The 14,015-nt window shown below is 47.5% G+C and overlaps 1 protein-coding gene across 1 annotated transcript; it reads right to left on the reverse strand.

Annotated features, from left to right (window-relative positions):
* Positions 1-64: 64 nt before the first annotated feature.
* On the reverse strand, positions 65-13,990 carry LOC112458752 (lissencephaly-1 homolog). Its single transcript, XM_025022527.1, has 7 exons — positions 13,826-13,990; positions 9,083-9,234; positions 4,056-4,209; positions 3,706-3,912; positions 3,212-3,622; positions 2,774-3,122; positions 65-2,640 (listed from the first exon to the last, which is right to left on the reverse strand). Exons 2-7 carry the CDS (start codon positions 9,118-9,120, stop codon positions 2,567-2,569), a joined length of 1,233 nt encoding a protein of 410 aa, XP_024878295.1. The 5' UTR covers positions 9,121-9,234; positions 13,826-13,990; the 3' UTR covers positions 65-2,566.
* Between the last annotated feature and the right edge of the window lie 25 nt (positions 13,991-14,015).

Below are 14,015 nucleotides of genomic sequence, written 5' to 3' on the forward strand. Positions count from 1 at the left end.
GGTGAAACGTTTCCTACAAGGAGCACGCGTAGCACGTTTCAGGATCACAATAAACGTCTGCCAATCCTGTGTATCACAAATGACGAAGAATACTTTATTGTAAATCTACTTGTCATTATTACTCAAGCAGGTAGAAAGCGGAATCAACAGAAATCATCGTGACGAATCTTATGACATGCGACGCTACAACATGACTTTTCGTGTTTTCTCTTTTATCTGGTTTTTTTCTTTTTATTACATCATCTACGTGTAAACACGCACAGTGGGTGTTTGGTATGCGCGTCTCGCTTACAATGCTACGCTGCTACGTCTCTTTGCCCTATTGTACTATATAAAATACTGTCATGCACGTGTCGATTAATATGTTCTGCAGAGGAGGAGGGATTCCTTAAGGCCTTAAGCCTACCGCTCTGATCGAGACTACGGATATTCTAGCGTAGGGTACATACAACGGAACCATAGAAAAACGGATTATTTAAGTAGAAAAAGAAAAATTATGCCGTTCCGAGATAAAGATACGAATCGTGTAGGTGTGATGATACTTGCGCAGCATACATATAACGATTTCAGTGACAACTCTGTTTATTATTCACCAAAATAATTTAGTACCACATTAAATTGAGGGGTATCTCTTCTCTTCTCGGGCGGGGGGAGGAGGAGATGGATTTGTCTTATATTCGGCTGAATGAACAGTAGGAGAAAGTAGCGGTCGGTAAACAAGTGTATCGCGTTGGAAAAATCATCCTTAATTAAGCGATTATCGATTACGGATTCCTGCTCTTTCTTGCGGATTACACGTTTTATATACGTGTGCGAATGTCCCTTCTTATTCGAATGCCTGTAAAGTCGGACGCTTTGCCTCTTGTATGAGTGTGTATGTGTGTGTCGATCAATCGTTAAATTAGCAGTTCTCCCCAAAGTTTATCTCATCCTCATCTTCCTTATCTATCGTCTGTACGCTACCGTTACTATATACTAGTTGGAACTAAACGATAAAACTAGTACTACCTTCTCTCAATGGAAACCCACGCAATAAACTACGCGCTTCTAAAAACTTTCACACGTTACGCCTCACGAGTCTCCTCTCTCGTCGGCTCCACTCGGACGCTCGAGTCTCAGTCGCATTCTCTAGATTCGGCTGCCCATCGTTATGCAAGGTGATTGTAACGTCAAGCATGTGGCGAGCAAATCCACTTTTCATCATTCTACGGTCCAGGTATTTTCAAATCTCGTCAGGCGATTCCCCGACTCTCCGTGCCTCATTCAGAAATAAATGAGACATTTCGATTGACATCTCTCGATTCGGAGAGCGATTCACAGATTCAGATTTATACATACACATATGTAAATCCAATTCCAAAGGGGCAAGTAGTCGTTTCAAGAGAATGCGATCTACGCCGACAGACGCGTAACAATATATTCGTTTGCGATTGAGACGATTTTTGCGTTGTCATGTCACTTTTGTTCATGTATTATTATGTCATCACTTGTGTGATTTTCATCACTTGTGACGTTATGTTACGTGTCCCAGAAAAACAGATGTTTATTAATGCGGCAAATGTGATAACAATTCACAACATACGTGAGCCGACATTAGACGATCATTAACACTTGATACTTTGTATGGTACAAAGACACTGCGCGTCTATACGTGTGTGTGTGTGTGTGTGTGTGTGTGTGCTGCGTGTAATATGCTTATATATATTTATATATAATATATATAATATATGAGTAAAGAAGGAGCAACATCTTTCGTTCTCTCAACAACTCTCGAGGAGAGCGCGCGACCAATACTACAAGTGACAACGACGTAGTTTTCATCGTAGTTGCGCGGTGGTGACGCCACAGCCGAAATTTTCGCCACTGCCGACAGAAAGTAAAAGAGATTCGACGTGTTCTTACGCAAGGGTCATAATCGAGGAGGACCATCTTCTTCTCTTTGCGTGTGTACGTGTGTATACGACCAGCTGGTAACTAATACTTTAACGGATACATTGCATAAGCAGGCGAAGAGAGTAAGAGTAAATCAAAGGCGAGTTATACTCATCAACGACATTGAATTTTCGCGCTGCGAGTAAAGACACGTGTATGTATGTATATGTACAGAATATAATGCCTACTACACGTGCACAACTACCTAAAGGAATTCAACTCTTGTAATTGTATATGGCATTAGTGACCCCACGTCCCGTAGGTGATCCGTAATGAGAACTCGTGGGAGCGTCCTCTCGATCGTTTGATCCTCGTGACCGTTTTTCTCGATTCACTCTCCTCGAATAGTGTGCAGTTCATTGCCGTAAAACGATGTATTTTATAATATAATTACTAATTATACTTTATTTTATAAATTAATTAAAGAGCTCTTAACCATACGTGTTTATGTGTGTTTATGTATAATAATAATAATATTAATATTAATAGCATATGTACGATAGCTTTTGTAGCAGCTTACTCTTCCGGCCGATTCCATTAAAATGGATGCGCGTTCGTCTTTTTTCTCGTTTTATTACTTCCGTTCGCTTCCGCACACGACGTCTGACGGGAAAAAAAATCTAAAATTCGGTGACTAGCGGCACTCCCAAATCTTCACCGTTTGATCGACGCTCCCGGTGACCACGTAAGGATGGTTCTTGTGGAAATCTGTCGTCAACGAATAAAACATATAGGTATGTATATGACAAATAAATTGACAGGCCGCGTCTAATAATTCAATGAAACTGTGGGGAAACGTTGCGTCACGTGGAAGAAAAGTGAAAGGAACACGTGTACGAACCGACAGAAGTGCAGAAGTGAAGATGTGCTTCGAGGGTCTTCATCACTCGCTTATTGCGCGTGTCCCAGACTCGCAGCGTCTTATCGTCGGACGCGCTGACGATAAACTTGCCGCCAGGATGGAAGACGATGCATCGCACCCAGTTGTCGTGCCCGACGAGGGTGAAGAGACACACCCCGGCGCCGACGTCCCACACGCGGATCATCTTGTCCCGTGAACCGGAAGCGAGGAAGGGCCCTTCGTGCGCGCCCTTGTTGTCCGCCCCGGCCGCCGCGTTGATCGACGCCCTCGCGTTCTCCGGCGCCCATGCGATGCACTCCACCACGTGCTCGTGATCCCTGAACTCAACCTATGGACACGTCCAAACGATTTCGAACGTTACGAATGAACGTTGGACTGGTCTGAAAAGGAGGCGAGAACCCGGACTGACTGGATTACCTTTGTCTCCTTCGTCGCCAAGTGCCATACCCGAACAGTCTGATCGTTCGAACAGCTGGCAATGAGCTCGCCGCACGGGCTGATTCGTGCCATTCTCACCCATTCCCTGTGTCCGGTGAGCGTCTTCACACAGTAGCCCGTCGCCACTTCCCAGATCTTGATAGTCTTATCCCTGGAAGCGCTCACGACCAAGTCACCCTGCGGCACAAACGCGACCGAGTTGACATTGTGGTCGTGGCCGTGCATAGTCTTGACGCAAGCGAACGACTGATGGAAATCCCACAGCTTGATGGACATGTCCGCGCTGCAGGAGGCGAGCAACTTGCCTGAGGCATCGAACGCGATGTCCTGTACGCTATCGGTGTGACCCTTCAGCGTTCTCTCAAAGTCACCGCTCTCAAAGTCCCATACCTTGAAGCAAGTTGTGTTTTTAGTTTGAAAACTTGCGCGAATTCAGCAAGCAAACATTGTCTACTTGCGCGTCGCTCTCTCACCTTAATGGTAGCATCTTCGCTGGCGGATACTACGAGACTAAAAACCGGGTGGAAAATAACTCTATTGATAGGGGCTCTGTGTCCGGACAGACTGAACTTCTCCGGCGGCCTCGGTATCCATTCAGACGGCGATCTCTTGCCGCGCGTTGGCGCGCCTTCTATAAACTCCTTCTCGGCCTCGGAGAGTTTAGATTCCAGTTCCATTACCTATAACGCGTTACAGCGCGAGTGCGTACAAATAATCACTTAGCTGACACATAATATACCGTTGAATTCTTCTGTGCACGCAACACACTATGGAGAATCGAGAGTCCAGAGAAAATATATCTGTCAAAAAGAAGGGGCTTTACCTTCTTCTGCAACCGTATGACCGAGGTCCACTTCTTCTCCAAGAGGCCTCCGTACTTCCTCTCCACCTCTCCCGGCATATCGGCTTCCTTCTTGAATGCCTCCAATGCATCTTGATAGCCGTTCGTGCTAAGGTAATCCGCGATCGCCTTATTTCTAGAAGCGTCAATTCGTTCTTTTTACGACCAACGCAGAAACTTGGCAGGCAGAAAAATGGCAGGCTCTATCTCTTTATTAATTTTGCATAAATAATATTCGAGGAAATTTTAGATGATTTTCTTCCAACTTTCTTGTTTGCTTATAGCCGTATACGCTTTCTTGCAAAGTAAAAGGGTATCACAACAGGACTATAGGAGAGGATAAGACGGAGAAGACGTGAGTGTTAGGTGATAGCTTTAATCGCCGATTGTTCCGCGTTGGCGTCGACCGCAGCCGCCTGTTTATGACGCGGAGATAAAGATAAAATGCCGTATACCTGCGATCCGACACAATGGATGGGGAAGGGGGAGGCCGTGAGGCAGGTTGGATACGTGGGAAAGAGATTGAAAGTCGGGCAAACTTGTGCCAGGGTGAAAGGCCCCGAGTCGGCCGTTCGTCTCTATCCACCTGACTACTCCACGTGACGGTAAATTATCGTTCGCGATGCCTCGCGCGATTTCTGTTTTGCACGGCTAACACGTGGCGCGTAGGAGCAACTCGCTGGATGCGTAATTGAAAAAAAAAAAGGAAAGAAAACGAGACCGCTTTGTCTCGGCAGAAAGCTGAACGTGCTGGCCGCTTCCGCTATTAGCCGCCGCTGCAACGTGCCGATTTGACATTCGCTTCAATGAATGGAGAAACGTCATTCAAATTCCACAACGCGATTCGACATTTGTTGAGAGTACAAAGCATGCAGATAATAAAAATGATTCATTGACATATCTGTGCGCGCGTATTGAATTTTATACTGTAAAAGCAAAAATTCGCACAACACGCATAAATAATAAAATAAAAATTAAATAAAATTTTATCTCAACGATCAACAACAAACCAAGTTTTAATTTATAATGTTGTATAGTGTAATTTGAATGCGCAATACTGATTGCGAGACTGATTGTAGAAACACTTAAGTTCGTGTAAAAACAGACCGGTAGGCTTATCTGTCGTCAGCTGATATCAAGGCAAATTGAAAGTTTATTTACACAATAAAGGAATGTAAAGGAATGATAATAAGTAAACCTGTGGAATATGGATATAGTTCAGTCCAAGACTAGTAGCTCCGACAATGGAAGATAATTCCAAGTATCGTAAAGAAAAAAAGAATCGACATGTGTCAATAATCTCTTGGAAAAAAAAAAGATTCATTCGCTGCTAATTGCCTTCCAGTGTACAATCAACTTGGAATAGAACGTCGTAACGTGGAGTTCTACAAACGTTATATTGTGATTCACGGCGGCTAATTACGCACTAATTCACGGAAAACTAAAAAGAGGCTAACGTGGATAATGACAGAGGTAAATTCATAGGGGCGCTTAACAGTGTGAGAAATTCTGCATTTGCTCACGCGGGACATCCGCAGGCGGCAGGTATGTGGGTATGTGTGCGTTGCCGCAGGTACAAAAGTGGAAAATAATGTTTTGAGCTAGGCAAGCAGGCAGGCAGGGATCATTGTCTCCGTGAGTGCGGAAGGCGATCCGTAAACCGACACCTGCACGTCCGAGGTTCGTGTGAGAACACGGGAAAACGCAGCAAACACGATGGACAATCTTGTGACAATAGGTCACGCATCTGACAGAGAAAGAGAAAGAGAAAAGATGTTCTATAAATACGAAGGCGTTGTAACGGCGCATCAGTAAGTTGTTCCGTACAAGTGCGTGCCCCAGGGGTCCGTACGCAAGCAACCATGCGAAAGCCGTGGCATTCGAAATTCACTCGCCGACGAACGCTAAGAGAAAGAGAGAGAGAGAGAGAGAGAGAGAGAATCGGTTTTTTAAATTTATTCCGGGAACATTCCGGGATTGATCCAGAGAATATCTATCACCGTGGGCTTGGGATATTTACTGTCGACACTGATGTCTGCAAATGGCATTATTACGGGGGCATCACGGAAGAGACGTTTCTTCTCCTTTTGCGTCAATTTTCCTTCGATCGCACGAGGATACATGGTCATTAGGCTGCACGGTCCATTCGCGATGTCGGATGTCGTACGCGCGTTCTTATAGTCGCGTGAGGAATGATGAGAGTGCACTTATGTCGCTCATTGGCGAGAATTCTAGGACGTGACGCTTGAAAAAGAAAAAAAGAATATCAGCGCGAAATGTCCTTACAGCATTAAGGACGACAAACAAAACGTTTTCCGGAAATTGGATGCTGACAGGCACGTCGTTTGCGCCGCGTTTAAGACACGAGCATAACAAATGCGAGAAACACCTGCAGCAATCGAAATTAAACTCCTCCACTCTCCGATCGCCTCGCCTTTCATCGTTCATCGTATAAATTAAAGATAGAGCCGAGAGAGGAGAGGCCGAGATCGCTACCGGCGATACCGCCGCACGTTTCGAGAGGTGCTCTCGTATAAGCAAAGATCGGAAGGATAGACGGCGAGCGTAACGGTACAATAGAACTTCAGAGCCGCGAAATTCTTTCCTCCCCCCCTCCTCTTTCGCTCTGCAGCGAGTGCACGATGAATTGTGCGAGATATGTTGTGTTTCGGCTCGCCGCAGGAATGCAGATGGAGGTGCAGAGAGCGATGTCCTGAGGCACTATCCTAAGCTCCTCGGCGTAAAGGTGAATACGTGAAAATGGATATGCAGGAAGCGGAGGGTAATTCATTCCGTCTGGCCCTTATAGCGTATAAAACAAACGCTGACATCAGCGTGAAATCATCTCGTCGTTATCTACATATCACGTTTAAACTTCACGAGTAAGCGTCTACATCGAATTGACTCTCCTCATCTGCAACTGCATGATATATATATTACATGATCAACTTTAATTTCACAAATGTTATCACAAATGACTTATCACTTGGGATACATTTGCTCGTATAGCCCCTAGAAATTTTATAACCGTCTTGTAACAATCTCAGAGCACAAACATGCAGATACTTTGCATTATTAATTACCAGAAAAATGTTGTGCCTATACGTAACTTGATTTTATAATTAATAAAAGAAAACGATATAGGTATCGGAAAAAAATGATATATTGAAAAAAAAAATGTAAAACTAGAAAACTCAAAAAAGCCCAAGAGGATATAAAGGTCAAAGAGCCAATTTATATTTATTGGAATATCGACTATCCAGATGGTGAAACCACAGACACCTTCGACGGCAGTTCCCCTATTAAAAATGCTAATCGACCTTTCATTCAACCCTCTGTATAGGTTTACGGGAAGCCCGGAAGTGAAAGTCGCACGCCGGAGGGATCGTTTCGCCATCCACTTGCTAAGAATTACACATGTGCAGCCCGAGGGTCGGTAGGCGTTCTTAGGAGGAAAACAACATGGATGCGCAAAGGTACACCTGTGCTAATCGATGAGTGGCCCTCTCCCTTAGGCGGAGAACCAGCTCTCATCCCCTTCCTCGCTTCATTCCGAGGGTTCGCCGTCGCCGACTCATTCTGCGGGAGTTATCGATCCTGCAGTTCGCGCGTGCTCGACAGACACCCTCACCACCCGGCCCCGCCATTCCCCGCACATGCCCGCCGCTCGCCCCCGAGATCGACGAGCGATTTTGCGTCATAGGACGTACTCGGCATAGATCGAGAATACGATCGATGCCGACGACGGTGTCCTCGTTTGACGTCGCGTTGCCGTGTCGCATGCGGGTCGCTCGCGCACGAGAAGGACGAAACAAAACCGAGGACCTAATTATAAACAGTTTTGCTTAAATAATCCAAGAGTTCAATCCGAGTGAGAGATTTTCATGGAAATTCCAATACTTGAGCCATGAAAAGAAAAAAGAGAAAAGTATCGAGGAATTCCGGTCCTAATACGATCCGAAAATATACTTTTTGGATATCTGAAACAAAAGTTATTATTTATTGCAAACATATTTCGGACATGCTCTTCAAGATTAAAAGTCTTGCCGGAAGGAAAACGAGATTCGACTGCCTTAATATCGTCCTGAGGACGATTGGGGACGAGAAGAGAAATAACCGGTGACGCAAAAACACGCGTTTCATTGAAAGATAAGCAGGAATTGGGACGTGGCGAGATAATGGCGACGATTGGCGACGTTCGATTCTCCCGCGTGTATATAATACGCGCGACAGCACTCGAACAGGAAACACAGTCACACGGAGCGAATGCTCGACGAGCTGAAGAACTCTCGACTCTCGGAGATCGTTATTTGCTTGCGCGAGTGACTCATCTAGTCATCTACGCCGGGCCTTCTAACTTCTCTATATGTGAAATCGAAGGCTTGCAGGCATGAGAAAATTCAAGAGCGACTCCTATGCAACTCTCACATCTTCATGCGCCCACGATTATGCAAAATGTAATAAACCACGTACATAGTTAGCTCATTAAGGCTCACGGCTCAATGCCAATTAACGATGCCAAGGTAGCTCAAAAGATTGCCATATTACAGCATGTACCTAGAATGTATTGCGTTTTCTAATGAAAGTTTGTAAAAATTTTAATAACAGCACAACGACGCGACGTCAATAATTTCAATAAATTGAAATTGAGTACAAAGATAATTCGAAAGCTTATTAATATAGTTACCTGAACGTCTAGGAATGCATTTGTGAAGCTTTTTCATGAATGACAACTCTATTCCTCGCAGAATATAAAGAAAAGATTGCAACTATTGTTGCGAGAGAGAACTTTAGCATAGGTGGTGCGCGAGATACGAGGGGAAACCTTGTGTATTTCCTCGATTGATCCGTTCCCCGGACTATACGCGTTCGCGTGTATCAACCCCTACAACTCGTAAAGAAAGAGATAGGAGCTTCGTAGCTGAGGGAAGCCGTTAAGCGTATAAACGTCGGGATGGGAAACATGCAACGCGGCAGTATTTTATGATGTACGCGGTAGGTCAACTTACAACTCCTCCCTCTGACGTTGAGACAGCACCATTTTCATGATCCTCGTGTGTGACCTGGCTGGATACCTCGATGGTGGATTCCGTGGAGCGCGACTAGATCTTCCAGTCACCTCTCAATGATCTCAGTGCCCCGCCCGCGCCATCGGTATTGCCTGTGACAAAAAATTACACACGTCACTATTAAGAATACATCTACATCTTTACGTTGCTTTTATTCACGTTTAATAGAGCACGTTGAACGTGGAATAAAAATTTAGTATACTTTTAATAATCCAATAGAAAGAGAAATGTATATATATATCCCGTTTCCCCCTTGAGATAATTTTATTTCAGGAAAGAGAAAAATTTTTTACTAGAAATAGCCTTATTCAATATGTCAACAGTAACGAAGCGATATATTACGTGACAGAGATACTTGGCGGATAATACTTGTCCTTCTTTGCATACAAAATTATTTCAGAGACGTACGCGAGGTACATTTTTTACCCGCTTCATTCCCGTCTACCGCAAAACGCGTTAGCAGTAGTCGTATTTTTCTATTACGGGGAAAGAAGCTAAAGCGGCGGCGGAGAGCCTCGTGAGAGCCGACCGTGCCGAATTGTTTCCGCGGGTATATATAATATAACGCGCGCGCGCGCGCGCACACACAATACGCCTGAAATCAATGTCGTGGTTTATTTTACTTTCCATCGTCGCGCGGGAGAGAGAAACCCGATGCGGGTCTTGCCCGCTCTCGCCGCGGGAACCACTTTGCGAGCTTACGTCGCGCGCACGGAAAGCGGCGGTTTCGCGGCCGAGCTTGGGACTCGAAGCTCTCAGCTCTCAGCTCTCAGCGGCGCGCGTTCGCCGGATCGATAGTACTTTTTCACCAGGCGTCGCACGAAAGGGAAAGGCGGCTTGAAAAGTGAAGCTCGAAATCACGACGCTGACGTGGCGATAATAAACGGGTTGCGGGTACGCGCGCGGTCGATTTTTACCTGGAACCGCGAGGGCGTCGACAAATATCAAATTTAACGTCGCAGAAACGATGCACGTTATGCCTGCGTTAAATCACGCCGTCGCGTCGCATGCCGATCATTACCCCCCTCGCGTGAACGTTGAAAATTAAATACGCAATTTCCTGTCGAGTTGCGAAACGAAAATCGATACACATGGCAGGGGGAGAGAAAGCTGTGTAATTTCGCTGCGTCGAATGTTTGCAAAAAACTGTAGTACATTATACGAGCCTGTTTGTAAGAAAATTTGCGTATGTCCATCACATTTGTATTGACAATATATCCACTCTCAAAAAATATATTCGAGGCAGGGCTCGATAATACGATTATAACACAGTATTTATTAGAGTATCGACTCCATGACTCAACTTGATTGCACGGATAATCGACAGTAATAAATGATGGATTTTTTAAAAATACCGGTTGTCTTGGACAGAACATAAACAGAGAGTAGAGAGCCGATAGTACAAATCGCTAATCCCAACGAGAAAACGATTAGGAGGAAGGACCTTGACAGTCGTAAAGGGCGCGCGGGCGCAGCGTCGTCGCGACGCTTCCACGACGCGCGGGTTATCGCCGCGATGCGCCGTGATCGATAAACCGACACGGCACAGCACGCCCACCCTGGCGGTCGAGCGTCGAGCGTATATTTTCGCCTTGCGATGCATTTAAATATTCATAACGGCCTCTTTCCACCTCGTAACGCCGGCGTAACGTCGTTAAAAAGCAGTCGACGTGCATTTGCGTGGGACACTCGCCGAGGAAGGTCGCGGGACGGGTCCACCCGGTCCACCTATCGACACACTACAATTGACTACAACATATATATGTGTATTGTATATAGTATAAATGACTGACGAGGTGACTAGACAGAGAGAAATGTGGAGGATTACAGAGCAGGAAATGGAGAACGCGTGGCGAAATAAGAAAGAAGAAAGAGTAATAAACGTAAGAATGTACCTCTCGCTTCGGCGAACGCACGCACGGAATATGAATGGGGCGACAGGCTAGTCAACCAAGGAGCACGATACTCGGCTCGAGAAACTGGATCTTGGCCGCCGCGCGTAAATGCACGCGGCCGCAACTTGCCGTGAAAAGTCGAAAGTACCGCGCGTAAGCGGAGGATATGCATAATTTACAATGCCCTTGCCGAGCAACGGCACGATAATGCGCATTACCGCGGCGAGAAGAGGGAATTCCTTTCAGAGATTCGCTCGCCCATTCAACCCTAGGCGGTCAAGGCTCTCCTCGAGGTATCTAAAAGTAAGAGACCTATGCAGAACAATAATAATCTTCCTGCATTGAATGCTTTCTGTGGACAGCACAAATTTATAGTACGTTAACGATTTAAGAAACTGTCGAAAAAGTCATTAGCCCAAAGACGTGTTTTTTTCGACTTTGATAGCTTTGATTTCCCAATGTCTCGCGCACGGCGAGTCTGCACTCTGCCGCGATACTTAATGTCGGAGGCTCCTTTCTAGCTTTGTGCAAGGGTCTTACAGCTGCTCAATAAAGATCTCGGTATAATAACACGAGCTAATCCACGAGGCGGTGTCGTAACGTCTTATCGCAGCCACGCGCTCTCTCTCTCTCTCTCTCTCTCTATACACCGTCGGCGATCGATCCTCCGCTGGCTCGTTCGCTTCATAACAATTACGTTTCCGGGATCATCGGTCCAGAGTGAGTGACTGCCGACTTGACTGACCTCGCGCTCCTACACGCTCTATCTGCGGCACCGTGCGCTTCTCCCGATTAAGCGACTTGCATATTAAACGCCGGAATCGACTATCCGCATCAGGGACTCGTCGACTGGTTGAGACCGTTGCTCGACCGCTCCCAACGATCTATCTGAATCGCGCGACGTCGTCGTCGCGTCGTCCTCGACGAAGCTTCGGAAGAGAGATGTGCAGCTAATAAAACTAAAAACCTAATAAAAACTCGTTACAAAACATACGTATACGATTGTCATCGCGTGGATTACTGATGAAACGTGTGATCTACTTTGCGACTATCTAATCAATATATTAAAAAGCTACTTCCAATCGCCCTGTCAAGTTAAAACAAAATCGAGAAAGAGAGAGAGAGAGAGAGATTACGTTTCCCACTTGGTGATTTAGAGAGCTTCGAATCCTCGGGACTCGCGACTAATTAACGTGCGAACGTCGACGGTATCTGGGCGGTCGGATCTCTTATCCGCGGGACGATCGCGATTTTAATCGGTACGACTGTGCGCGATTCATTTGTCAAGAATCTGGCGGAGGGACGCGTTTCGTTATCCGTGTGTCGCGCACGTAGGCAAGAGACCGAGACTCTCGGCGCGGCGCGGCGCGGCGCAGTCGCGGGGCCAACGCGGAAGCGACTAGCAAGGAGGCCCCGAGACCGAGAGATCGCCGAGCGCGTGGCATCGCTTCGCGCGATTCTATCCAGAGGATCATGAAACCCGGGCTCATTTTTTTCCCATCCGATGCGGACGCGTCGCCGTCGGTCTTATAACAGGACTCAGGAGACGCGATCGCACGAGGGAGTGACGACACCTGGAAAGTTAACGTACGCGGGTGTCACTCTCGACCCCGAACGAGACGTGCACGTTAGACATACGACAAACAAGCGATGTGACGTCGCAGGGAGGGTAACGATCAGCGTAGGGCGCGTCCAGGAGTCGCGTAATCCGAAAAGAAGCGTTGACCGGCTTCGCCGAAGGTATCGGCAGGTGCTCCGATTGCGCTATAACGGTAGGCCGCCTCAAGGTTGGTGAAGAGCGTGCTCGGAATATTCGGCGGGATATTCCTAGGAAACGTTGCCGCGCTTATCTGTAACACGCGAATATCTGATGCCGCGAACCAAAAGAAAAGACAACTTGACTGCTGACATCTTTTTCGACAAAAGAATCGAATCGCGTCATTTATTAAGTAGATGAAAGAGAGAGAGGCGCGAATTAACGCGGTGGAAATGATGAAATGGCATCGGCGAATTCGGCGATCGATGTTGGAGCTCGGAGCCCGAGGTCTCGGGCTCGCTCCGTGCGTCCTCGATTGACAGGCAAAGACAGACAGAGAGAGTCCCGATGACAGCTGATTGCGCATTATCGGAGTCAAGTCTGTCAAAGTAGCTCGCGCGTCTACCGTGCATCGTATGCGCCCCTCGACGGAGGAGGTTGCTGGTTGCTGCGACGCACGGCCGACGCGCGACGCCGCGACGGTGGTCACGGCGCGAGACCAGTCCGCGGAGAAAATCAATTCGCGTCTGGTGACGTGCGACGCGCGTATACGTCGTACGCGGACGACGGGTCCGGGTCCGGACGCTCTCTCTCGGCCACGCTCAAAGAGGAGTCCCTGAGACATCGCGACCGCGACGACGGCGACAGCGACGACGACGACGACGATGACGATGACGATGACGACAACGTTCGGAGCGTCGCGGAGACGAGAACGCTGACGTCGACGTCGCGTGTACGCGCGCGCGCGCGTGCGATTATCGACGCGATTCTCGTGTGGATGAAACGTATGTACCAAATGTGACGCCGCGACGTGCGGAACGACCGTTTGTTGTAGATCGCGCACGGCCATTTTGCTAGAACCCGTCATTCGTCTGTGCGCGACCGCCGCCACCGCCGCCTCCGCTTCTCTCTCGCCACCGGCCGCGGCCCCGCTTTCGACGCTCCCCCCTCGAGATTCCGCGCCCCCGGGGTCCTACTTGCCGAGGCCGAGGTTTCGCCGTCCGTAACCGGGCTTCTCGCGCGAATACTCACGTCTGTTTCACGGAGCAGCAATAACCGTGGGACGTAGGACCGCCTGGAGTCGGGAGCGACGATGAGGATTTATCGCGTGAAAACCAGGACGACCGCCAACTATCGGTGAACACCTCGGGATCACTTCTGCGATCGGACCAGATCGGACTGGCCCCCGCGAGGTGGCGTCTGCCGCGTCTGCGCACTTCCG

Source organism: Temnothorax curvispinosus, unplaced genomic scaffold (genome assembly GCF_003070985.1).
Source record: "Temnothorax curvispinosus isolate PA1 unplaced genomic scaffold, ASM307098v1 QBEX01009183.1, whole genome shotgun sequence".
Taxonomy (NCBI): domain Eukaryota; kingdom Metazoa; phylum Arthropoda; class Insecta; order Hymenoptera; family Formicidae; genus Temnothorax; species Temnothorax curvispinosus.